The following is a 24,178-nucleotide window of genomic DNA, read 5'->3' as shown; positions in this document are numbered from 1 at the left end:
GTCGGGCAGGCACCTCAATGTACACCACCACCATGGGTCATGGGTAAACTCAATGCAGGGCCATAGGACCCTGCATTGTCTCCTCCCATTCAACTGTGTTTGACGTTCTGCTCAGGAAGGTAACATATAACAGGACAATCGAACCTGAGGGTTGCGTTCTTCTCTCCCTCTTTCTTTTGGCTGCGTTAGTGCCAATTTCCAGGACCCCGTTCAACGGCGCCATCATACCCTTTGTTGTTTCGCCTGGAACCCTGAAGAGACGCCGACACGTGCCAGTGCCTCGTGTCATGCCAGGCATTGCTCCTTACCTCCTCTCCCTTGGACTCGCCTAATCCGCCGACACGGCGCTGATCCTGTGTCACCGAGCGAAGAATGGGTTATGGCGCATGTAGGACATCTTCTTGAACGTCCAAACCTCGCTCAGACGAATATCATATCCACCGACCGAAACTACTTCTACTTGCAGAACCTTTCACCTCACCCACCACACCCGCCGAGCTCTGTTGTGCCAGTCACACAACGAGAGCCGCCACCAGCAGAGGCAAGTGAAGTGGTTCGAAACCACAGACACTTGACTCGCGGCCTCCGCTGCACGTACAGAACTCGTCTGACTGGTCAACGAATTGCTGATCGCTGCCGTTTTCTTCCTGCCGTCCTGCCCTCCCGCGTTGTCTTGGAGGCCAAGACGCACTGGCCGAACTCAACTAGTTGCATTGGATCCAAACATCGGCCTGGCGCCATTGCCTTCCCCTTACCATCAACAGGTGGCCGAAGATTTTTCTTTCCCCCTTCTGGCGACTCCGAACCATCTTTGACAAAGGATCAAGCCGGCCCTAGACCAACGGTTACGAGGCTAGAAGACACGCAGCCACTCAAGGAAGCCACTGTTCGCCATCAGCCCACTCCTAACTCAACCACTGGCTTGCCAACCTGAAATTCCCTTGGTGAGTTGTACCTCCCTAGGTCCCTGTGTCTGCACCCCGAGAACCCCAGGCGGAGCCTACCGCGTGGCCCCACTGGCCGCCACCCTGCATTGGTAGTGCATTTGGCGGTAGTTCCGAGACAGTCCCGTCTTGAACCTCTCCCCAAAAAGGAAGAAAAAAGGAGAGGCGTCGGCCCAAAGACGAGACGCTCATAAACGGAGCATTCCTCCAACACCCAACTAATGCCTCCCACTAGATTGCCGATCCTGCGACTTGACCTACATTCTTTTTGAACGCGACGCCCGACCTGTCAGCGACAGGGTGTACCGACTTTCCTCCTCCATCCCTCTACCATCACACCTGTTCAGTCCCGAAGGTCATTAATACGTTTCAACACGGTGTATCGCCACCTTTTTTGACCAGCAACCTGAAAACAACATGTCGAGACGAGTTATTCCTGTGGCGGATTGGGCGCCTGTTCAGGAGGCCATATTCGACGAGCCCGCAGGCGAGGCTTCGACATCCTCTTCAATCACAGCGGTCGACTATCTTCCACGCGAGCCCATTGCCGCCGCCTACAATAAGGACCGCCTCCGAAGCAAAAGCCATTCCTACTCTCTTTTCTCGCGACGTCGTCCCCAGTCCATGTTTGGACTTCCTCTCTCCTCGCCCAAGTCCGACGGCACCGGACTTGGTCTCAACATACAGGGCTTAGCAATTGATGGTTCATCCTCGGCACCAACCCAGTCGCGAGCCAAACATGGCCACAGTCAGAGTGTCGCCGCCGGTACAAGGACAAGGCAGGCTGCTGGCGAAGACGGCAGTATCAAGAGCATCATTCGCAGGGCTTCCATATCGCTGAAAGGAATGGTCAATCACAGGCAGAGGCACTCGATAGCATATCCGACTCCGACCGATGCCTTTGACCAACAGACATCTGGCAGCCCCGTTGCTAGCCCAAGTACCAGCCCTCGTCCCGGGACTTCTCACTCTGTATGGGGACGTCGTCTGCGCCAGGCTGCCAGTTTCCGCCATCATAGGACGTCCCACGGCGCCGTCGATGGCGAGCAACCCAGATTCGACCACACGTTTCCCTCGCTTCCTTTGCCCGGCACCGGCAGCGAGCCTCCCATCATTCCTCGCCACACAGGCGCAGCCGCTAAAGCCGCTGCTGCCGCCCAAAATGAGTCGTTGGGACTTGGACGACCATCGACAAGCCAGCAACCTCGCCAAAACAAGTGGCTACGTGCGTTCAGCACCGGCGAAGACGCTGGGAACGATCGCGAGAGCGGTATCGGTATTACAGTGACAGCCGCCGACTCAGACACCGAGTTGGCAGTGGAAGACGCGGACTTGAAGGAAGATGCCAACATAAGTCGCATCGACTTCGTCTCAAGCCTGCCAGTCGAACTCTCTATTCAGATACTCTCTTATCTCCACGGCTCTGCACTCGCCAATGCCACGGTCGTGTCCCGCCACTGGCATGAGGTTGTTTCAAATCAACATGTATGGCGCGATGCGTTCCTGCGGGCAAAAACGGGCACCTATGCGACAACCAATGCAGTGCAGCCAGGGTGCGGCCATGGGGTTCCTCCCATTCAACCTTGTGTAGACTGGAAAGAGGTCTATCGCGTCAGGGAACAGCTGGACCGTAGCTGGCGCGATGGACAGGCTAAGCCAGTGTACTTGAACGGTCATTCGGATAGCATCTACTGCCTTCAGTTTGACGAGTAAGTGGCCGCTCTCCAAGATTCATGCCTTTTCTATGCACTTCGCTAACATGTTCACAGATCGAAGATCATCACGGGATCTCGTGACCGGACGATACGAATCTGGGATATGCAGTCACTACAATGCCGCCTCGTCATCGGGCCCCCCGATGTGGTTAACGACGTTTCGCTGCTTCTCGATGCCGACGGTCAACCAACCCACCATGCAGTCCACCCAGATGGCACCCGCGCCAGCCCATCCATGCCAGCCGTCACATCCTTCCCTCTACATCACGAAGCCTCAATCCTGTGCCTGCAATACGACAACGAAATCCTGGTCACTGGATCTTCCGACTCGTCATGCATTGTTTACTCAGTTCAAGACGGTTACCGTCCAATCCGTCGTCTCCAACACCATGGTGCCGCTGTGTTAGACCTTGCGTTTGACGATCGCCACATTGTCACCTGTTCGAAAGACGTCTCCATATGTGTCTGGGATCGACACACTGGTGCTCTGCTCCGACAGCTACGCGGCCACGCTGGGCCCGTGAACGCTGTTCAGCTCAGGGGTAACACCATTGTGAGCTGCAGCGGTGATTTCCGTGTCAAGCTTTGGAACGTCGATACGGGCAAGAACATCCGGGAGTTCGTCGGGCACACCAAAGGCCTGGCCTGCAGCCAGTTTACGGAGGACGGCCGCTTTGTCGCTTCTGCAGGCAACGACAAAATCATTCGCATCTGGGATGCGAATACGGGCGAGTGCGTTCGAGAGATCAAAGCCCACGATAATCTCGTACGCAGTCTCCACATTGACTCTGTGAGCGGTCGTTTGATCAGCGGAAGTTACGACCAGGACATCAAGGTATTCGACATGGCGACTGGGCGTCAACTACTGGATTTCCCTAAGTGGCATGCCAGCTGGGTACTCAGTGCCAAGAGCGACTATCGTCGCATCGTCAGCACTGGTCAAGACCCCAAAATTCTCATCATGGACTTTGGTGCCAATGTCCAAGGCATTGAGATGCTCAACAGTGCCCGTGCTGTTGAGATTGAAGGGGAATACATCTGAGGCAATTTGCCTTGCCGACTTGGGCGTTGATTGTGCATATGAAAGCGTTTTGACTGTTGTGTTTTGGCATGATTGGCATTGGGTTTATCTTTTCCTTGTTTCATGTCGGAAACAATGTCAGTGTGGAAGTCTCAGGGTACATTTAGGATATCGTGGCGTTATGTTTTTGGTCGCAAGGGAAGTTTTGCTGAACGCATAGCATTTGTGGCATTGGGAATCGGGAGAAGTGCGTCGCATGAGACGTCAGAAAGAAGGCGTCAAACTTAGAAGACGGGCTCCTTGCCGTCACGAACTTGGAAGAAGAGGTCACTCGCTTCGCAATGCGAGTACATGTATAGGAAACATGGCTAGATAGACTACCACATCATCGGTCCCATAGACCTGCCAAGAATGACCATGATTTAGAAGATTTATATTCATGTGATGTGGTTTCAACGTGACCTCGGCCTGCAAGAATACAGCCATATTCGTGTCCGGCACAAGAGGTGCAGGGAGTATGACTTTCGCTGAAGCAGGCCACTGAATCAGGCGCGCGGTCACACGTGGAAGCACGTATCGCCGTCATCGTGCCGCGAAAAGACCGGCTGCTACCCACCCTTCGGCAGTACCAAGGCCGGGTTTGAAGGGTCTGGAAGCGGTTTTCATTTACATCGTGGTGTTGAGCCCATCCTATAGCGGAAGGTGCAGAGTGGCGTGGCGGTGACTGGGGAGGAGGAGAGGTCAGTGGAGGTACAGGCGATAACAGAGCCGAGTGGTTCAATTGCGGAGATGAGCAGACAGATGGAACGGGCTCCATGACATGTGGATGGGTTCTATGCATCACAGGGCTGGCAAGACAGACTGCACGCAGTGAAAGGTAGGGTAAAGCTTGTTCCGTAAGGGTTGTGAGACGAACCAGGTCACACGCTCCTCACGTGCTGAGTTGGTGAGGAGCGGCCCGGTACACACATACACACCCGCCCACACCCACACAGAGAAGACCAGCGGACATGACGTTCAGATCAGAGTGTAGCATTCGCATGAGCCCGATTGATCCAGGCTCCACGATGGCATGCAATGTGTCATGGGTGATAGAATTAACTATCGTCTTTCCTTTTAGCGCCCACCGTCCAAAGATCGGTTGATCAGAAGCCGAACGCCAAGTCCAATGGCCGGGCGACAGTCCCGCGGCGGGACGAGTGCCGGCGTCGGGTAGATGTGGAGTGTCGTCTGCCCAACCCCGAAACCTGGGGATGCTGCAGGTATAGGAGGGGGGCACAACAGGGTGTTCTCAAAAGGGCCGAAGCGGCCGGAGATGAACTACTGCAGTAGGCTTAAAGGTGTGGCGGTGGTGAGCCTTTGTGGGAAGGCTAAGGCCGTGATGGGGAGCGACGTGACTCTATCACGAGGACCTTTGGGCGTAACCATAGCACAGGATGATTTGTCGGTCTGGTGCTGGTACGTTACACAGCATGCTGTGCCACAACGAGCCGCTGTTCGATGACGACTGGGATCATGCTGTATATCCTGTTTTGTCATTGAGATTTTGAGGGGGATGAAAGAGCCACGGCGATCAAGAATCATCAGTTGGGATGAATTACGCGCTCATGATATTGCCTCGATGTTGAGATTACTCGGGATCGCAACTTATGGGACGACAGCCAGTTAGGGCCTTGGGATGGTTCGTCGGCCGATGTTTCTGCAACGGTATGAGCCAAATCGAGCTGGAGAGCAACCCTTCCCCGCCCTGTTGGCTAGGCACAAGCCCCTGAAAGAGCCAGGATGAGCCCCCCCAGAGAGTCTCTTGGTGGCGCGTTGTCGATCTTGAAACCGTGCTGGCAGGCTAGTCTCCTTTGGGGGGCCAGATTCAGGGGTGCTCAACGTCATTCGCTCAAGACTCTCTGAACTTCGTAGGCATTAGCACTGCCTCTACAGCATATCGATCCAGGCGACACCTCATCTCCATTACTGCACAACAAGGCAGTTGGAGGTCCGCCGTGCGACTAATCAAGCGAAGGATGAAGACAGAAGAATATACGTTTGTTCAGCTGCTTGATTGACGCTTTCACTTTCGCGCATTCTCGGATCCCGGCCTCGGCTCCACGTCTCCCTGTTGGAACAACCCTCTTTCGGGTTCTGGTGCCGTGTCTGGCACCTCCTGCCGCTCAAGGTGCCGTTCGAATTGAGTAGAGGAGAAGGTCTGCATTGACACCGGCTACCTCAGGCCGCATCCGCCACGTTCTGGTTCGTTCGTCCTCGCCCCAGCTAGGCGCCACTGGTCCAAACCTGTCGAGACCCTGGTTTGCTTCTCACGACCACCCATTTGATTTGAAACCCTGGTGCTTCCCAAGCCAATAATTGCTTCAACCTATGGTTTTCAGGTGGTCTTCGTCCCGCCGTAGGATCGATAACCGAGACGGCACCCTGGTCTCGTTGCTGGACGGGCTTGGTCGTGACTCAACTCACCCAAGTTCTGCGCGGGCATCGCCACCATACGACAGTGCGCTCCTGCAACCCAATATACATCGCGCCCGAGATGGAGCCGTCGTGGCGGGATGTTGGACCGTTGAGACCTCGTCCAGTTATTCCTGATGTAAGTGTGGCGGTATAAGACCAGCGATGCCTTCGTCTGGCTACAAAAATGCATCATCCATCCCTCGAGACGCCCCTCTCTCCCTAGACACCCCCTCTCCCGTGTCTGCCATCCAGTATCGGACCCGCCTTCTTCTCTGTCTCTGCTATTCTTGCAGTGGCTGTCAGTCCCTTAATCCCTCCCACATTTTCCGTCTGTTCTTCGATCACTGCAGCTCCTTCCATAAACGGGGCTGATCGACCATCATCCGCTGCCGTCACCAGCGTGCCTGCCTCTGGTGAGTTCACTTGCATGTGCCTGATGATCCCGTGGGTCCTGGAATGCACCCAACCCTTCTTCTGGTCACACAAATCTATCCCTTTCCGTTTGTCTGTATTGCATATCCGGCATGCATCGAGTTGGATCGCGTGCGTGGCTGGTAACCTGACCCATGGCCACGAGGGTGATCTCATTTGGATGCTAGCCAAGGGCCAGCAGTCAGGTCGCACGAGTCGAGTGATGGATGGGCGTGTATTGCAGCCGCCTGAAAATCGAAGCGAACAATAGGAAGAATGCCTGAATGGGATTGTCATTCATTGCCGAGACCAGATGCAGGCTGGGCGGGCAGGTGATGGCATTCACGAAATGAAGCGTGGTTGGAAGTTTCCATCTCACATCGACGAAGCATATAAGATCCCAGCGTCAACACACCTCCATCACAGTCACTCAACCTCCAGCCTTGTTTTGTGTCCCACGAACACAAGACGAGAATCAACCATCCTTACCAAACTCGAGTAGCGACGGGTCAATTGCTCTCACCTCAGTTTGCGATTACTTTATTGGCACTGCTGCGGGCTTGAAGCGTACTTGCCGCACTTTCCTTCCCCGGGCTGCATTCTTTCCGTTCTCAACAAAATACTCAGGCGCGCCTGCTCTTCTTTCTCAGCACTGCTCGAGGATCTCTCCTTTTTTTCTTTTGACGAAACGACATTTACCGAGATCAACACTTATCTAACTTCGACTGATTGTCATAGTCAACAAGCTGTCCACGGTCCTGCTCCGCATCAACCCGCCAAACAAGGCACCCACCCACGGTTTGGTTCGTCACAATGGGCCTCGCTTCAGTCATCACAGCTTTCGTCTTGGCTTCGCGCCTCTTCTCGCTTCCTGCACTTGCTGTGCCAGCTCCAGCGCCACAGGCTGCCCCCAGCCCTGATGCCGGCGCTGGTGCCGACACCACCACCGCCGCCTCCAACTGGTGGTTCGCGAATATCGATCGCCAAGGTGTTGCTGCCTTTGGGGTTGACGGCTACCAAGTCTTCCGCAACGTCAAAGACTTTGGAGCCGTTGGCGACGGTATCGCCGATGACACAGATGCGATCAACACGGCCATGTCCTCGGGCAATCGCTGCTTTTTTGGCTGCGATTCCTCCACCACCACTCCCGCTCTCGTCTACTTTCCTCCAGGAACCTATCTCGTCAGCCGCCCCCTGATCCCCATGTACTATACCCACATGGTCGGTGACATTCACAACCCACCCACACTTCGTGCCGCGCCCAATTTCGCCGGCATGGCCGTCGTTGATGCCAACCCGTATGATAACCAGGGGAACAATGCCTGGACCAACCAAAACAACTTCTTCCGCCAGATGAGGAATTTTGTCGTCGACCTCACTGCTCAGCCGTTTACTACGGGTACCGGCATCCATTGGCAGGTCGCCCAGGCCACTAGCTTGCAGAACATTCTCTTCCGCATGCGCACCGACGGCGGCGAGGCCAATGCTCAGCAGGGCATCTTCATTGATAATGGCTCAGGAGGCTTTATGACCGATCTCACCTTCGTCGGCGGTCGTTTCGGCATGTTTGTTGGTAGCCAACAGTTCACCACGAGGAACATGACGTTCAACAACTGTCAAACGGCCATCTTCATGAACTGGAACTGGTTGTGGACTCTTCATGGCCTAAGCATCAACGACTGCAGCATCGGCATTAACATGGCGAATGGCGGCTCCGTCGGCGCTCAGACGGTTGGTTCTCTCCTCCTGCTCGACAGCACTATCAGGAATACCCGAACCGGCGTCATGACGGCCTACGACCCTTCATCACCCTACACGAACGGGACCTTGATCCTTGACAATGTCGACATGTCCTCCAACGTGGAGGCTGCTGTTCGCAATGAGGTCAGCCAGCAGGTCATTCTACCCGGTAATCAGAAAATTGGTTCATGGGCTCAGGGCAAGGCCTATACCCCCACGAATGGCGGTCAAGATATCCAGGATACACGCCCCGCTGTCACGAAGCCTGCTGTCCTTTTGGACTCGAACGGACGATTTGCCACTCGCAGCAAGCCTCAGTACGATAACGTACCTGCGAGCAGCTTTCTTCGTGCAAAGGCCAATGGCTGCGTTGGCGATGGCGTCACGGACGATACCGCCGCCATCCAGGCACTGTTCAACAAGGCGGGTCCTAATGACGTTGTCTACTTTGACCATGGAGCCTACATCATCACCGACACAGTCCAGGTTCCCAAGGACATTAAGATCACTGGTGAAATCTGGCCGCTCATCTTGGCGGGTGGAAACTCCAACTTCAAAGACCAGAACAACCCCAAACCCATGCTCCGTGTCGGCGAACCCGGCGATGTTGGCAACTTTGAGATGAGCGACCTCATGATTGAGACGCAAGGTCCCCAGCCTGGTGCCATCCTCATGGAGTTCAATGTTGCTGGCACCCAGCCCGGCGCTGCCGGCCTTTGGGACGTTCACTTCCGCATTGGCGGCACTGCTGGAACCCAGCTTCAGGCTGACAAGTGTGCAAAGACGCCGGCTGTCACGACCACGCCGAATCCCGAATGTTTTGGTGCTTGGCTCCTGATCCACATGACTCCCGAGTCTTCAGGCTACTTTGAAAATGTCTGGTGGTGGGTGTCTGATCACGAGCTTGACCAGACCGGCTGGGGTCAGATCAACATTTACAATGGCCGCGGTGTTCTCATTGAATCGACAAAAGGATCGTGGCTGTGGGGCACCGCTTCAGAGCACAGCGTTCTCTACAACTACCAGTTCAACAATGCCAAGAACGTCTTCATGGGTCACATTCAGACGGAGACGGCCTACTTCCAGGGCAACCCTGATGCTCTTGTGCCGTTCACAGTCAACGCCAAATATCTTGACCCGGATTTTGAGGCTTACTGCGCGGCGCACTCGATCCAGCAAGATCGCTGCCCCCGTACGTGGGGCGTCCGCGCGATTGGCTCGAGCGACATCTTCCTCTATGGAGCTGGCATGTACTCTTTCTTTGACAACTACGCCCAGGAATGTGTTCCTCAGAACAACTGCCAGGACCATATGACATCTCTCGAGAATACGTCGGTTCGTTTCTTCGGCATCAGCACTAAGGCTTCAGTCAGCATGATTACGGTGGACGGCGAGACAGCCGCTCTCGACAGCGACAACCGTAACAACTTCTGTGCCACCATCGCGACGTTTGAATCCTAGGGAGGCAGAACAAACGCCACGGCGGGCAACACGACATGCATTCGTCTTGGCATGCAGGGCCGGGGCAAGGGCTTGCGCTCTTCGCCGCATCGCCTGCATTTTCGCCATTGAATCAGGACCGATGGCGCACATGTTCGCTTCTTGAGCTGGGCACATTCCATGAACATATTTTGCTTTTGTTCCTCGCAGGGCAGTTGGAGTTGGCGGTACACGTAAAAACGGGGGCTATTGTTCAGGCTTGCAGGGGCCATTTAGTCGTTTTCGCGAACCGCCGAGCGGTTTATTTTGATACCACAAGGTACATAGGAAATCTGAATTAGTACAGTCATCAGTGCAGGATCGTCAACGCGAGATCAGTTTCGATTTCTGGTGCACTATCGGTCGGTGCCACTTTCGTGACACTCCGGCGGCCGACCTCCCGGTGAGTGAGTACCTATCGGTACCTTACCTACCTACTTTAGGTACCTAGGTACTGGTGAACAGCCTCCTGTAATTGGCTCAACGAGGCTCAAATAGCTAAGGCAAGGGGGCCACAGCTTCGAGCCGCGGCAGGTCCCCAAGTGCAAACGTCATAAGTCCCCACCGGAGTTCAGACCCGATCCAGGCTGCTCTCTGGCTTTCGCTCTTGCCACGAGACTGGAAAGCGAGTAGCATTTCCTCCATCGTCACTTTTCCTTGCCTGAACACATTTACTCAATGCAATAACCAATAATCGATCTCGACCTTGAGCTTCCGACATGGACAATTCCCCGCCAGCAGCGAACCTTCGCTCCAAAAGCCGTCGCGCCCTCGCCGAACAGCAAAACGGCGCCACGCCATCATCGCCAGCGGCGTCCTCGACACGCAGGGCCGCCACGACACCGACCCGACGCAATCCTCCTTACCTCCCGACGCCCGTCGAAGCGGCTCTGCTCGCCCTGTTCCCCGCCCTCCTCCTCTTCGGCACGGCCTACTCCCTGCTCTCGCCGCAGGTCCGCCGCGCCGCCTACCACCCAACGACACAGTCGCACGCGCAGCACCCCTCCGAGGCGCCGGGCTACTTTGCGCGGAAGAACAATGTCTTCAACGTCGTCTACGTCAAGAGGGGCTGGTTTTGGACGACCGTCGTATTCGGACTCTTCGTGGCGACGCACCCCGCGCTCCAGAACGCCAAGAGGCGTATGCAGGCTGGCGTGAGGTGGGCTGTCGCCACGGCACTGTGGTTCCTCGTCACGCAGTGGTGCTTTGGTCCGGCGATTATTGATCGCAGTTTCCGGTGGACGGGCGGCCGTTGCGAGGTGGTCGAGGACAAGGTACAAGAGGGGGATGCGGATGTCGGCGAGTTTGTGAGCGCTGTGGCTTGTAAGGCTGCCGGGGGCGCGTGGAGGGGCGGACACGATATCTCTGGACACGTCTTCCTCTTAGTCCTGGCCAGTGGGTTCTTGCTACAGGAGGTCGGCTGGGCGTATCTGCGCCACCGGGGCGTCAGGGAGGAGAGGGCCATCGTCATGAGTGATGGCGCCGTCAAAAGCGCTGGCGTTGAATCCGAGGGTGGCGTCGAGAGGGCCGATCTTCAGGAGGATAGTTTGGGTTTCGGAGGCAAGGCCGCCCTTGTGGCTATAGCTCTGAGCTCGTGGATGCTGCTCATGACGGCCATTTACTTCCACACTTGGTTTGAGAAGGTAAGGCTGTGAAGACACACATCAAGGTGTTGGTATCGACTTGCTAACACGGAACAGTTTACTGGGCTCTTGACCGCTCTCTCCGCACTGTACACTCTGTATGTACTTCCACGTTTCATGCCGGCACTCCGCCAAGTTGTCGGATTGCCTGGAGTGTGAGGACGACGCGACTCGATTGCTGCGCCAAAAGCACCAAGTCACTGTCTCGGAGATGATGTAATGACGGGAATCGCATCCGTCGTATTACTGAAATAATCAAGCTATGCTGAGCATCACTGTAATGAGGAAACGGAGGAGGCGTCTCGGCGAATGACCTGTCACTATTTATGGGGGAGTCAGGCGTATGGGAGACAGAAGCGTTGATGTACCGGATTAGCATAGTCACGAGAGGAAAAGAAAATGCATCTTTACTCTGTGTTCACATCCTTCTTCTCTCCCTGATCGTGTCGCCAGATGAGAGAGCCTCCACCTGAAGCCTAGCACACTTGTCATCAAGGATGTTCAAAGTGTTTCGCACCGAACTCAACACGCCACCGCTAATCTCCCGCACAAGTTCGCCTGTCTCGGAAGCTTGCTGACGGCCTGATCTAGTTCGCCACCGAGAAACAGAGCCACGAGCAGGGCATGCACTGTTGTGGGGAAGCAATGCTCGTAGCCTACTGTCTCGGGAAGCACGACCAAGGTATTGAAAGCGCGCGAGAAAACTGCAGAATCGTGACTACCTTCGCAGGGTTGTCCCCTGGCAGGGGTCCTCCGGGAAACCGGTCACCCTACCTGTACCAGTATCTTCCCCCGCTCTGGGCAGGGCTGGCATGGTTTGGGAGACAACAAGAAGCATCAACTACCACCGATGGAAAAAGATCATCCCGCTTTTTCCGTTCCCGCGTCCGTGAAGCCCTTGGACGAAATCCCTCTCGAAGCGCTCTGAGCACTCACCGCAATCAGCTCTGGAGTGCGCGGGCAATGCCAAGGGAGAAGCCGCAAGGCGTCTCGGAGGGGGCTCATGCACGTTAGTTGTTTGCAGCTTGCCACCACCATCTAGCCTGCCTCTTCTGCCGAGCTGCAGGCGATCGACTGTCGGAATGACCGGCGATGATCGGCTTCAAATCGAGATAAGCGGCGCTGTCTCCTTCATGGTCCTAGGTTGAAAGCCGACGTAGAGGCTGATGGTATCCTGCTCCGGATACGAAGGGCAAGACATGCTATGGGGATGTCGTCATTGGAAAAACTTCAATCATTAGGAAAATCGGTTTGTTGATGTTCTTGAGTAGAAAGATCATTCTAATTTTGTGGGAATATCGAGGCCTTCTATGTTGGAAGGCACAACCAGTAGGTGCGTTTCGAAAGACTCTGCTTGACTTCAGATGGCTCGACGAGATATCGGGCCAGGCCTTCATTGCTTGAATCATTACCAAGATAACCTTGGAGAAAAATCATCGCTTCTCCTCAGCTACGGGGGGGAAAGTCTTGTCTCTCGCCACCTTTGATGGTCTCAAGACTGCTCTCTTAGTTGCCAATCATCCATGTAGGTCAATTCTGACGAAATTCTAGGCTACTGCTGTTCCACCAGTAACCCTGAAGCAGAAAGAGAGAAAAGACGTCAGGGGGCTACGTGGTCAGGCTTTTTTATGCGGGTGCTGTAGCCCGTAGTTAGGCTCGCCCACTGCGAACAGCGGTAAGTTCCCTTCCCAGCTCTCGAACCACTGCGGCGTTTTCTGCCGAAGTCTTTTTATTGGATAAATTGTGCATACCATACTGCAGGGGTATGTACTTTGGATCTAGACCACTGATCCCTCCGTCGTGTTCAGCGGCGTCCAGCAGGAAGAGCCAACGAGCCGCCTACTTTTTGAACATGGTGAAAGAGAACCACAGCCCACAGCAAGCTCATTACGGCAAGCGACAATGATATCATATGTGAGGATTCAACTGATGATCCAAGATGGCCCCTTCTGGTAATGCGCAAACACTCGAGTAAACCTTGGGAAATCCAGCCTGCGGTACGGGTCCGGATGGCTGGCCCCCGGTTTGGCCCTAGCTGTCAAACGATCGGCCGCATGATGGGGTTCTTGAGATGCATGAGCCAAAGCAATCAGCCGATTACTGTTGTGGCACAACCGGGTTCCCGGACCTTGGGCACAAAAGCAAGGATTACCAAAGCTAAAGAGAAGACCCTATCGCAACGTCACCGATTCATTGTGGGGATGTCTGGGGTCTCCAAGCAGATATGACCAGTATGAACATCAATTAGTTGGTTGCCAGTCATATATACAAGGTTTCACGTGTCTTGTTGCCATAGATCCCTTCATTAGGGCAATGAGCACTCTGCGCAAGGTCAGCAGTTTGGCCACTGTCATGTCCACGCTGAGCGGGCAGCGAATCGAAAACCGTGGCATCTGCAAGTGCCGGCCTGAATACGCCACTTGGTGGAACCCTTTCTCACGCCTAGGGCCTCATGCAACTCACATTGGCCACGCCTGAGGGGGCAAGCATCCTTCTCTTGGCGAATGTTCAAGCTTCCCTGGACCTTGACCTTTCCTACCTTCCCCACCCATGCAATGGACCGGACAACCCGCAAACAGTAGTGACACCTCACAACTCACCCAAGCACCCGGGATGCGGAAACAATCGAGGCCTGAGGAAGCAACGTTAGCCAGATATAGCAGTCATCACATATGGCCATGGAGGCGGCTGCTTCTTTGACTTGGTACTCTCAGTGGGGTTAATGTCCTTGGGGTTCTACGCATAATGACACCATCCTGGAGAATCTAAACAGTTTGTAACAAAGATATCTAGGTTCATATCAAGGGCTCAAACTTGTCGTATCAAATGTTGTCCTTTTGGCGAGACAGGAAGTCCATAGAGCTGACTGGGTGTTCTCGGTCATGATTGTTGGTCCGCGCTTCGAGCATGAAGGATCTCGCCTCTGGACCTCCATCCCTATTTGTGACATCTCTACGGCTATCATTGAGGAGAGAATCCCCATTGCACGTAGCTTTATGTCCTCATTAGTGATACTCAAACTCAAATACAAAAGTTTGATCTTGTTTCCTTTTGAAATGAAGATTAACATCGTGCGGGACGGTCGAGTGGCATTACATGAGCCAGGGCATCCAACTTTCCTGTGTAAAACATGCCCGGGAATGACGGCGAGCTACCCGTCCCGCTACGGGACGTAGTCCCTGCTTGGAGCAGGCATAATGTCAGGACACATTTAGTCCAAATGTGATGAGTCTCTTTCCTACACAATGTGAGCGTGGGGCTACAATAGAGCCATCATCTGTTGGTTTTTTAACAAGATCATGGGACCTCCTATTTCATGCCATGTACTCGATAAGCTGCTTTTCTTACGGGCCCCGAGAGCTCGCGGATACTTCTCATTCTACAATCAAAAAAGTCGACCGACACGTCCCCAACCCCAGGTCAACAAGGCTTACACCTTCAGGTTAGCATAATTATCAGACCCAGCACTTGAATATTCAATCATTTTTCAATACTTCTCCAAACGCACCCTTGGACACGTCTAGCTGTCAAACGCGTCTCTTCCACAATTAGCAAGATACCGAGTTGAAGAATACTCAGAGTCAACGAGCTCCTCCACGCTGCCACCGCCGGCATCTCACACCTCCTGTGTCACTTGTCCTTTCCGCACCACAGACCTATCTCCATACCATCCATACGCCAGTCATTCTCGCAGACGGCCATCCACATCGCATGACCCCATACCTGCGCGCTCAACTCAGACAACGCGCAGAAGCCCAGTGGAAGGCATAGAACAAGCGGTGTACAGGTCTTGCCGTCTGACACTGACTCCAGGGCCACCTTGTCCATCTATCGGCGCATCCGAGTGAACCCGAGTCTAAAGATGTTTATCAACAGAGACGCGCCCCAGGCGGTATTTCGAGAAACTTGCCCAGAGAGCTTTGCCACTCCATATCTAGGGTCTTTGCGAAACTCCATCTGCTCATCGCAGCCGCACTTTTACTTGAATAATCAACCACGCGGTATTCATTCGGGCTGCAGTCACCTAAAGCAAGCGACTCACAATCCTTATGATCAACTACTGCGGAGAAGCTCCCAACACTATCAAGACCGGGGGTTTCCGATCAAGCAGAACATGATGGAAAACACGGGACAGTGGGCGACACAGGGGGGCGACAGTCTGTCAGACAGCTTCGAGGTACGTGTTGGCCTGATCACCGTCCACAGTTTTGCCTCTCCATTCGTACATGATGCACCACATTTCGATATGTGACTGAAACCTCATCTCCCCATCTGCTTGTCACGTCAGGCAACTGCTAACAATGAGGCAAGGACAAACAGCTCCACAACGGATACCTGTCAGGGTCAGCCGGAAGCCCCTATTCACGTACAGAATTTTATCACGACATGGGTTTGCAACATGTGCCGACCACTCTATCGTCCTATCCGCGCCACATCCATCCCATCTCATCCCAGTTCCCAGAGTTGCCTTTTCACGATATGATAGAAGGCTTAATACCAGATGGCATGGCACCTTTGCCTCATGGTCAGGTTGGTCAAGGGCTCCATCAGACTGTACCTATGCACGGTCTTTCTTCCCATCACTTTGGCGCAGCAATGTACAACGACTTGGTTGATAACCCGGGTAGCGTTCTGGAAACATTCGGCAGTTTCTCTTCTGCTTCGCAAGACACCAGTGTCTCTCAAGGTCTTGGTGCCGTCAGTAGCTCCTTCAGCTCAACCGGTAGCAGCGGTGCTGCCGATTCCTTTCATCCCTTCGAAACCAGCTCCTGTTCGCAGTTTGAAGGGCAACCCTCGAACGCTCGAACTCTCTACCCACAAGACATTCACAGGAGGATTCCCTCGCCCTGCATGTCTGACATGGGAAGAGAAACGGCGCTCGAAGTCGGAGGGCACTCTCCCATAGCAGACGCACCCGACATGACGTCAAAATTGCCGGTCAAGGCCAAAAAAGCCAAGAGCAAGCCTGGCAGAACCTCAAAGTCGAAGCAGTTTTCGAATCGTGCGATCCAGCCAAAGATAGCCGAGTCCAAGGGTGCTGCTGGCATCCGTAAAGAGCTTCCAGACAGAGCAACCAAGTCCCTGAAGCCACGATCCGGCTCGCTGAAGCCATCGAGCGGCACTTTAACAAGGCCAAAGTCTTGCCACATCATGTCAAACGTTCCGGTTCCTGTCCAGGGCACAGTTCCGGTATCTATGCCGATACAAGGGGACCAGTTACATGCGCCGGTCAAGCCCGTGTCATCTACAGACTGGAGCATGGAGCGCCTGGCCAAGGACGAATTTCTGCTCCGCTCAAAGCGTGAGGGCATGACATATCGTGAGATACGGAAAGCAGGAGGCTTCCGCGAAGCTGAGAGCACACTTCGGGGGCGGTACCGCACCCTGACGAAGAAGAAGGAAGAGAGGGTGCGCAGGCCAGAATGGGAAGACCGAGATGTATGCATTTCCCTCTCCTGGTCCCGTCAAGTGCTTCTCTTCAACAGAATACTAACAATAGGCTTTGGCAGGTTCAACTCCTTCGTCAAGGGGTGGCCAAATTCGCCAAGGAAGCAGAGAATGGTCGGATGAAAGTACCGTGGAAGCAAGTGGCTGAGTACATTCAGCAAAAGGGAGGTTCCTACCTCTTCGGCAATGCAACATGTCGAAAGAAGTGGGATGAACTTGTTCAGAATGGGGACGAAAACGGCGATTACGGCGAAGAAGAGGAGTGAACGAGGTAGGATCGATGGCACGGGGGGAAGGGGAGGGGGTTCATTCAGGAGATGGATACTGGTCTCATTGGGGGGGCACTGGGGGAGACCGACTCGATCAATGAAGTTGGAATGGAGGTTGAGTTTCACTATTGCCGGCGGCTGGATTCGAAAACGAGGGACATTGGTGTTGATCACCATGTTTGCGTGTCTTGCAGAGCGTCTCGAGGGTTTGCCCTTGCTGGGCACGGGCGTGTTTGCTTGATTGCTTTTTATTTCGTCATGACTTGAAAAGCAGACGAATCGCTGACACAGGCTGATTTCAATAAATGCCATATCAAAGTCTACCTGGCTTGCTGTCGGCAGTCGGGATTCCGATTCTCGATAAAATGGCCGCTAAGGTGGATGCACCCATGTCAATATCCTCGCGTAGTGCATCCCACTCAGCTTCGCTTTTAACGAGCGCTGTTCCCGCGAGGACTGTCCCGTTCAGACTCAAAGTCACCTCTGTCCGGCTGTTCCCTGTCAAAATAGTAACACCGTCACGCAGGCGGGGGCAGACCACCAGTCGCGTCTTCGTTAATGCCATGTTGTAGCTGATTTCAGCTTCTCCAGAACCCGACGTGGGGGTATCATCCAATTCTCCCACACGCTCCTTCACTGCCGCAACAGCGCGACGGTAGAGCGTCAAGTAAATCTCATGTAGGCTTTCCATTGAGGTCTCATGCCCAATGTTGCTGGAAAACGTCTTGAACGGTGTATCTTTCTGGTCAAGCCGATCGGCCAAAATAGTCCAGTCCCCGATGTCTTCCAGGCCAGCCTTCATCTGAGCTACTGGCAGTAATTGAATATGCCGGTGGGGCTGGCTTGCTCCCGAATGAGACCCGCTGTTGAAGAAGGCGAACAACTCACCGTCCGTGTTTGTGTCAAGACCGTACTGTCGGTACGCTTCGATACAGGCGTACGTCGCGGCGAGATCATCGGCCTCGAGTAGATGAGTCTGCTCCTTGAAATCTTTGGTGGCAAGTATGAAGTGCTCAGGGACAATAGCGAATTTGTTGAGGACTAGGTTATGTGCCGGGGCGATTTCACCAACGTAAAGAGGACCGTTTTCTGGGCTCTCGAAAGGGTCGAATGGCTTTTGGGTTGTGGCGGCAGTTTTGGACTTGGGCGCAGTCGGCTTACTTGCTAAAGCTGGGGCAAATCGTAATTGGAACTGTAAGTCATGTGAGTGAAGGACTTCGTAACCAAGTCTTTCAAGCGCGCCAACGTACGGGTATGGAGCTTGGGGCAAGAATTGTCACTTGAGTCTCGAAGTAGGTGAGGTCTCCCTGGGACCTGGCCCGGCCGAAAGCAGCCTGCACTACCTCGGGAAGCTTGCTGGGGACTTTGGGGAGAGGCATGGCGAGATGATGTGGTAGCGAATCGCGATATCTGGCTTGTGGTGATGGAAGACCTGGAGTTCGGCCAGGTTGAAGGCCCCTAATTGGAGGCTGCTAGGCAGTGACGTGTGCGGATCTCACCGAATGTCACCGAGGCGTAGGCACATGGGCGAATTTCGGCACCGATCTTTGGAGACAGTCCTGCGAATTCAAAGCGTCCGAAATAGCAATCATGGATGCGCGATAAAGGAAGCATGTCTAAGGTCAATTCATCATTCCAATATTATACAGTCTACGTTCTAATCATCCCACTCCTCATCTAGCTGGTCAATCAAACGGTTTTCATCCTCTCGGTTCCGACTCCTACTCGGTGAGCCAGCCAGATGGCTGTAGCCTCGTCGTCCAGGAAGCAGCCTCGAGCAAAGCGAAAGGGCTGCATAGAAGACATCCTGTTGAACACGCACACGTCAGCCATAGACAGGTCACTTCCGAGGCGACCGCGAAACAAAGACGCATAGGAATCGCTTAAGCAGTCGCCCGAGCAGGAGGAAGCGTACGCATATGAAGTTCCAGATGCCCGCCCACAGAGTATAGTTGGGCAGCTGACGCCAACCGCGGGCGTGCTCAACAGTGCGGTTGTAGAACACACCGCCGCCAAAGTACACGAGCACGGCAATGGCGAAAATAATAGCAAAGACGCTGCCGGGGCCGACACTGCCAGGCTGGTGCGGCTCTGCGCGAGCGCAGGCATGAGCCGATCTGATCTCGAAGAAGTAGGCGCATTCTTCAGGATCGGTGCTCACAAAGGAGACGCCTATTTGGCCTGCAAGCTGCTCCGGCTCACAGTGGAAGGATAGAGTCGCCGACTTGCGGCGGACCGGTTTGTTCTTCTTTTCGTCGTCAGAATCTGTCGCTTTGGCGAGTTTCTCTCCATCAAAACCCTTGTAGGAATCGTGCGAATCTTCCCGCTTCGTTTTGTTATTCTCTTTGAGTTTATCCGCCCCGCATGGCGATCCGCCTGTATATTGGAGGACGAGCATGCGACCGTGGCTTTGAAGATCTAGAGATGTTTGTCTGTAGCACACCGATCAGTCATTGTCCCGACGACACCCGCTAAAGACTCATGGCAACGAACCCTATAGAGTAGACTTCGTCTTGGTATGTGTAATAGGCGCTGACGTTTTTCCACTCGTCCTTGCCTAGCCCCACGACATCCTCGACAGGATCCGCGACCGGCGCGCAAATGTTGAGTGTGAAGTTTCGTCCATAATCATAGCCCCTTGCGTGGTAATCGCTCGTTGCCGAACCGCTTTTCGCAGTCTTGCCCTCCTCGGGGATTGCGGCAATGTCGGGTCGCAGGTCGAAGAATGCGCCGCTCGTCTTGGAAACAGCTGTACACGCCGGTGGGCTAGGTGTCGTCGATGGCTTTTCCTCTGCAGCGAACGAGACGCTTGCCGAAGCGGCCAGGAGCAGGGTGAGAGCGCGGTTCGTAGGGAAATGCATCGTGTTTCAATGGTCTCAGCTCAGGGGGTCGCCGTGGAGAGTAATTGAAGGCGCCGGGTGGCGCGATGGGACGCGTCGAAAAAGCGATGCTAATATCATCAATTGAAAGAGGCGGATCGATAGAAGGAGAATAGCAGAGCTGCAGAGAGCGGTTGTCTATCAACCTGACGTCAAAGTCGTCATGTGCATTCAACAATCTGATGTCTCTGTCAAGCCAAATTAGAGGTATCGAACATGGAACACCTGGCCATTCATCAGCCTCGTACAAGACACGCGGCAATTGGCGGGCTGGCCAAGCCATCCACCATTTCGACCTACCTGCAGGCACCGCCTTGGGTGTGATAAGACCTGCTGACTGGTGGCCGACAGTGGAAAGATGAGCGAAGGCGACAGGACACCATTCATCCGAGAAATACCCGTCTAACAGAAAGCAGAGAATCCACAGTGACCTCATCACTACTGCCGGTGTGTTGATCTCGGGACCTAATATTCCCAAGGCACAAGGCAGTGCATGTCCCTGCGATGCGAATGCTGAAGGCACTGACGCAGTCGACGCAGTCAACGCAGTCAACGAGGCCAAAGAATGTGGAAATCCGCCGGTCACGTTTGCTTCATTACGAGTACGAGGGTAGGGCAGTCCTGTTGCCCAGCATGGTTCGATATGGAAGAGATCCGGCCCGGAAGCAGTGTGGGGCGGTCATTTGGTTCCTCCGAGCCCCATGCTGTCGATTGACTTGCTCCAGGGACCAATCAAGTATGAGCATCATTGAAATTGAATCAACCCGACCGTGCTTCAACTTGTCAGGTCACCCGGAAGTCAAGATCCCCGGCTGCAAAGCTTCTTTTGGGCCTTCCTCAAGTTCGCGCCAACTGTCGCGAATCGGCCCCCGCGCATTCCGAGCAGTGTCTATTCTCCTCTTCCATAAGAGAGAGAGCCTGCGCGCCCATCGACCAGCAGTACACCAGGATCAATAACATATACACCAACTACACCATGGCTGGACAGAAAAAGGAGGTCGCATCGAGCGCCCCGCCTCATGGCTACCACTTCGGCGGACCGTAAGTTTTACCCAAGAAAGACGAGGCAGAACGGGATTGACGATCTCTAGTTGGGGTACCGCCGGCGTTTCTACCATCCTCCCCATTGTCGTGTACGCCCTCGCATTCGCCTGCAACGACGTCTCCGGCTGCCCTGCCCCGTCTCTCCTTGACCCGAAAAATATCGACTTGGCGCAGCTCAAGCGTGAGGTTGGATGGCCAGAACAAGGCGTTTGGGGCCTGGGTAGCATTAACGCTACTCTGGCTGTCGTTGGGTACTTCTTCTTCAACGCCCTACTGTACCGGTTCCTTCCTGCTCAGGAAGTAGATGGTGTCGTACTGGCCTCCGGCGGCAAGTTGAAGTACAGGTTCAACTGTATGTTGTATTTCCATTCCTTCTACTGAATCACCGAGTTCTAATTAAGCTCAGCCTTTGCATCGAGCATGTTCATCGTTGCGATCCTCGCCGCCGGGACTGCCCTTGAGGGTGCCGACTGGGCTCTCTGGGTCTACATCTCCGACAACTATATACAGATTCTCACGGCCAATATGATTTTGGCTTTTGTTATTGCCACTTACGTCTACGTTCGCAGCTTCAGCGTCAAGCCTGGGAACAAGGAGAACCGCGAGCTTGCCGAGGGTGGCCACTCAGGCAACCTCATTTACGACTGGTTCATTGGCCGCGAGCTCAACCCGCGCGTCACGATCCCAATCATTGGCGAGGTTGACATCAAGCACTGGATGGAGGTCCGCCCTGGTCTTCTCGGCTGGGCCATCCTCAATTTTGCCTGGATCGCCAAGCAGTACCGCACATATGGCTTCGTCTCCAACAGCATTGTCTTCATTTCGGCCATTCAGTTCCTCTATACGGTAGATTGCTGGTGGAACGAGCCTGCCATTTTGACGACCATCGACATCACCACCGATGGGTTCGGCTTCATGCTGTCCTTTGGCGACATTGCATGGCTTCCATTCATCTACTCTATGCAGACGCGGTACCTGTCCATGTACCCCGTGTCCCTGAACGCCTTCCAGGTGACTACCATTGGAGCTACCATCTGCCTGGCCTATTACATCTTCCGTGCCTCCAACAACCAGAAGAACAAGTTCCGCACCAACCCCAACGACCCCAGCGTCGCCCATCTCAAGTACATTGAGACCAAGGCTGGCACCCGCCTTCTCATCTCTGGCTGGTGGGGTGTCGCCCGCCACATTAACTACCTTGGCGATTGGCTTCAGGCGTGGCCATACTCTCTTCCCACAGGCATGTCGGGTTACCAGATTCTGACTGCGGGTTCCGGCCTAGTTGAGCAAGGCGTAGAGGGTGCCTTCAAGACCCTTGACGGTCGTGAGGTGGTACAGGGTGCCGCTCGCGGCTGGGGCATTCCTGTTACGTACTTTTACGTGCTTTACTTCGCGATCCTGCTCATTCACCGCGACCGCCGCGACGATGACAAGTGCGCACGTAAGTACGGTGATGACTGGGAGAAGTACAAGAAGATTGTCAGGTGGAAGATTCTTCCTGGCGTGTATTAGGCGGTACGGAGCTCCCCATCAGTCTGCACACCTTCGGCCCTTTTCTTCACGACCCATGACTTCAGACTGTGGGGTTAGGCTGCGCGTCCGGGCATGATAGCGGGTTTTGACATGGCACAAAATCGCGGCTCGCCGGGTCTGGGATCTTGGGACCCAAGCCCGGATGGCGGACACTGTGCCATGCGGAGTAGAGGCGCAGATGTAAAATTACTTTACTCGATACACTTGGTAATACGTTCAAAACTGTTCTTGAACCAAACTTGTTGAAATCCACCGAACCCAACCATCTAAATGAAGGATTTGCGGACATGGTGATAAATTCGAATAGCATGAACACTGCTGGATTCTGCAGCTCAAGTGGCCAGCTTGGGAATAGAATTATGACTACAATTAAATCGTACACAAATGGGGGCCTATGACACTGCCACCCGTCCACCAGGGCGGGGAGGGTCTGCGTGGTGTCTCTTGGCTAACAGGCATTAGAGCACCTACTTGATTCTGGATTGTGTGAATTTCACTTGAACGGCCCGACCGCCGCGTGGGCACCTCGTACGCTAACCGTTGAAGAAGGGAAATAGCTGCTTAACCACCAGGACCAGCCAGCCACTCCATCTTCCTACCCCGCGATTGATGCCACGGCGTCTCCATGTACGCCGGACCTCGGTGTGGGGAAGAGAGAAGAAATCGTGTTTGGCCGTAAAAATGAGGGGAGAGGGCTCTTGATCGACCGTTCAGGATGTGGGTGGGGCATGGCGGTTGGAGGTTGCAGCGGGTGGCTTTCAGCGTACAGAAGAGGCTCAGATGCGAGTGTGGGAAGGGAGAAGAGGGGGCAAGGTCATTCGATATACAGTGGAGCACTGTCACCTTGAAGGTTGCGTCACGCTGAGGCTGGAGCTGAGGTCGTGGTTCTAAGTGAGGCGGCCTGGTGAGTGAGCATAGCCGCAAGCTTGATCCAAATATGCGGCTTGGTGTTCACCAGCCGCTAGTCGGCGTGATGGCAGGCGTCAGACAGATGCTTCTCAAATGCAGTCAATCTGGACCAGCTCCTGCAAGAAACACGAGGCATTTGCAGCTGACTTAGGATCAACTGAGACGTTGCCCAAGCCCTCCATCTCAAGACAATCTCCTTGTTTTCGAAAGAAGGAATTCAAGCCTGGCATTGCTTTTGCAACTCCCTGGATCCGGTAGCAGTGTGTTGCCTGCTTGTGCTTCAGCTCAAGCTTTATCCCCCTTGGCGAGCCGCGCCTGTACTCCCATAATGGGGCACAATCGTCGGTGTTTTTGTCCCAGCACTGCCCGGTACATGCATGAACAGCGTCCAGCGTTGCATTCGTCGGCTTGGGTCCATCCAATATGGTGCCATGAAGTCATGATATCCTGTGGGAGGGCTCGAGACTCGAACAAAAACTTTGGGGGGAGGGGAGAGCTCCATTTTCCCCCGCACCGGTCGGCTAAGGTACCCATCGGTTTTTGCGAGACGCGCACTGGCCGGCACTTGCCAGTGACGGACATGGTACCTCCTGCAGCGCCAAGCTGAGCAGCCGCAATAAGTGTCTTTGATGTCGTCCAGACACCCTGCACCCCTCTCCCGTGTGCGTCAACATCGTCACTTGCTC

The 24,178-nt window shown here is 54.3% G+C and overlaps 7 protein-coding genes across 7 annotated transcripts; 5 read left to right on the top strand and 2 right to left on the bottom strand.

Moving 5' to 3' along the window:
* Positions 1 to 1,361: 1,361 nt before the first annotated feature.
* On the top strand, positions 1,362 to 3,701 carry D7B24_005512 (uncharacterized protein; the record flags this gene model as incomplete). Its single annotated transcript, XM_028639663.1, has 2 exons — positions 1,362 to 2,653; positions 2,714 to 3,701. The coding sequence occupies 2 exons, from the start codon at positions 1,362 to 1,364 to the stop codon at positions 3,699 to 3,701; spliced, it is 2,280 nt and encodes a 759-aa protein (XP_028496028.1).
* Positions 3,702 to 7,361: 3,660 nt separating this feature from the next.
* On the top strand, positions 7,362 to 9,749 carry D7B24_005511 (uncharacterized protein; the record flags this gene model as incomplete). Its single annotated transcript, XM_028639662.1, has 1 exon — positions 7,362 to 9,749. The coding sequence occupies one exon, from the start codon at positions 7,362 to 7,364 to the stop codon at positions 9,747 to 9,749; it is 2,388 nt and encodes a 795-aa protein (XP_028496027.1).
* Positions 9,750 to 10,486: 737 nt separating this feature from the next.
* D7B24_005510 (uncharacterized protein) lies at positions 10,487 to 11,569 on the top strand (the record flags this gene model as incomplete). The annotated part of the gene is made up of 2 exons (XM_028639661.1): positions 10,487 to 11,410; positions 11,468 to 11,569. The coding sequence occupies 2 exons, from the start codon at positions 10,487 to 10,489 to the stop codon at positions 11,567 to 11,569; spliced, it is 1,026 nt and encodes a 341-aa protein (XP_028496026.1).
* A 3,955-nt stretch (positions 11,570 to 15,524) lies between these two features.
* Positions 15,525 to 17,124, top strand: D7B24_005509 (uncharacterized protein; the record flags this gene model as incomplete). The annotated part of the gene is made up of 3 exons (XM_028639660.1): positions 15,525 to 15,587; positions 15,941 to 16,849; positions 16,921 to 17,124. 3 exons carry the CDS (start codon positions 15,525 to 15,527, stop codon positions 17,122 to 17,124), a joined length of 1,176 nt encoding a protein of 391 aa, XP_028496025.1.
* A 316-nt stretch (positions 17,125 to 17,440) lies between these two features.
* Positions 17,441 to 18,506, bottom strand: D7B24_005508 (uncharacterized protein; the record flags this gene model as incomplete). The annotated part of the gene is made up of 2 exons (XM_028639659.1): positions 17,441 to 18,319; positions 18,378 to 18,506. 2 exons carry the CDS (start codon positions 18,504 to 18,506, stop codon positions 17,441 to 17,443), a joined length of 1,008 nt encoding a protein of 335 aa, XP_028496024.1.
* A 461-nt stretch (positions 18,507 to 18,967) lies between these two features.
* MRL1 (Cation-independent mannose-6-phosphate receptor CI-MPR) lies at positions 18,968 to 19,988 on the bottom strand (the record flags this gene model as incomplete). The annotated part of the gene is made up of 2 exons (XM_028639658.1): positions 18,968 to 19,559; positions 19,621 to 19,988. 2 exons carry the CDS (start codon positions 19,986 to 19,988, stop codon positions 18,968 to 18,970), a joined length of 960 nt encoding a protein of 319 aa, XP_028496023.1.
* A 994-nt stretch (positions 19,989 to 20,982) lies between these two features.
* On the top strand, positions 20,983 to 22,562 carry ERG24 (erg24, C-14 sterol reductase; the record flags this gene model as incomplete). Its single annotated transcript, XM_028639657.1, has 3 exons — positions 20,983 to 21,047; positions 21,098 to 21,402; positions 21,457 to 22,562. The coding sequence occupies 3 exons, from the start codon at positions 20,983 to 20,985 to the stop codon at positions 22,560 to 22,562; spliced, it is 1,476 nt and encodes a 491-aa protein (XP_028496022.1).
* Positions 22,563 to 24,178: the final 1,616 nt, after the last annotated feature.

Source organism: Verticillium nonalfalfae, assembly GCF_003724135.2.
Source record: "Verticillium nonalfalfae strain VnAa140/NRRL 66861 chromosome Unknown scaffold_34, whole genome shotgun sequence".
Taxonomy (NCBI): Eukaryota; Fungi; Ascomycota; class Sordariomycetes; order Glomerellales; family Plectosphaerellaceae; genus Verticillium; species Verticillium nonalfalfae.
This window is presented reverse-complemented; position numbering and strand designations above follow the sequence as displayed.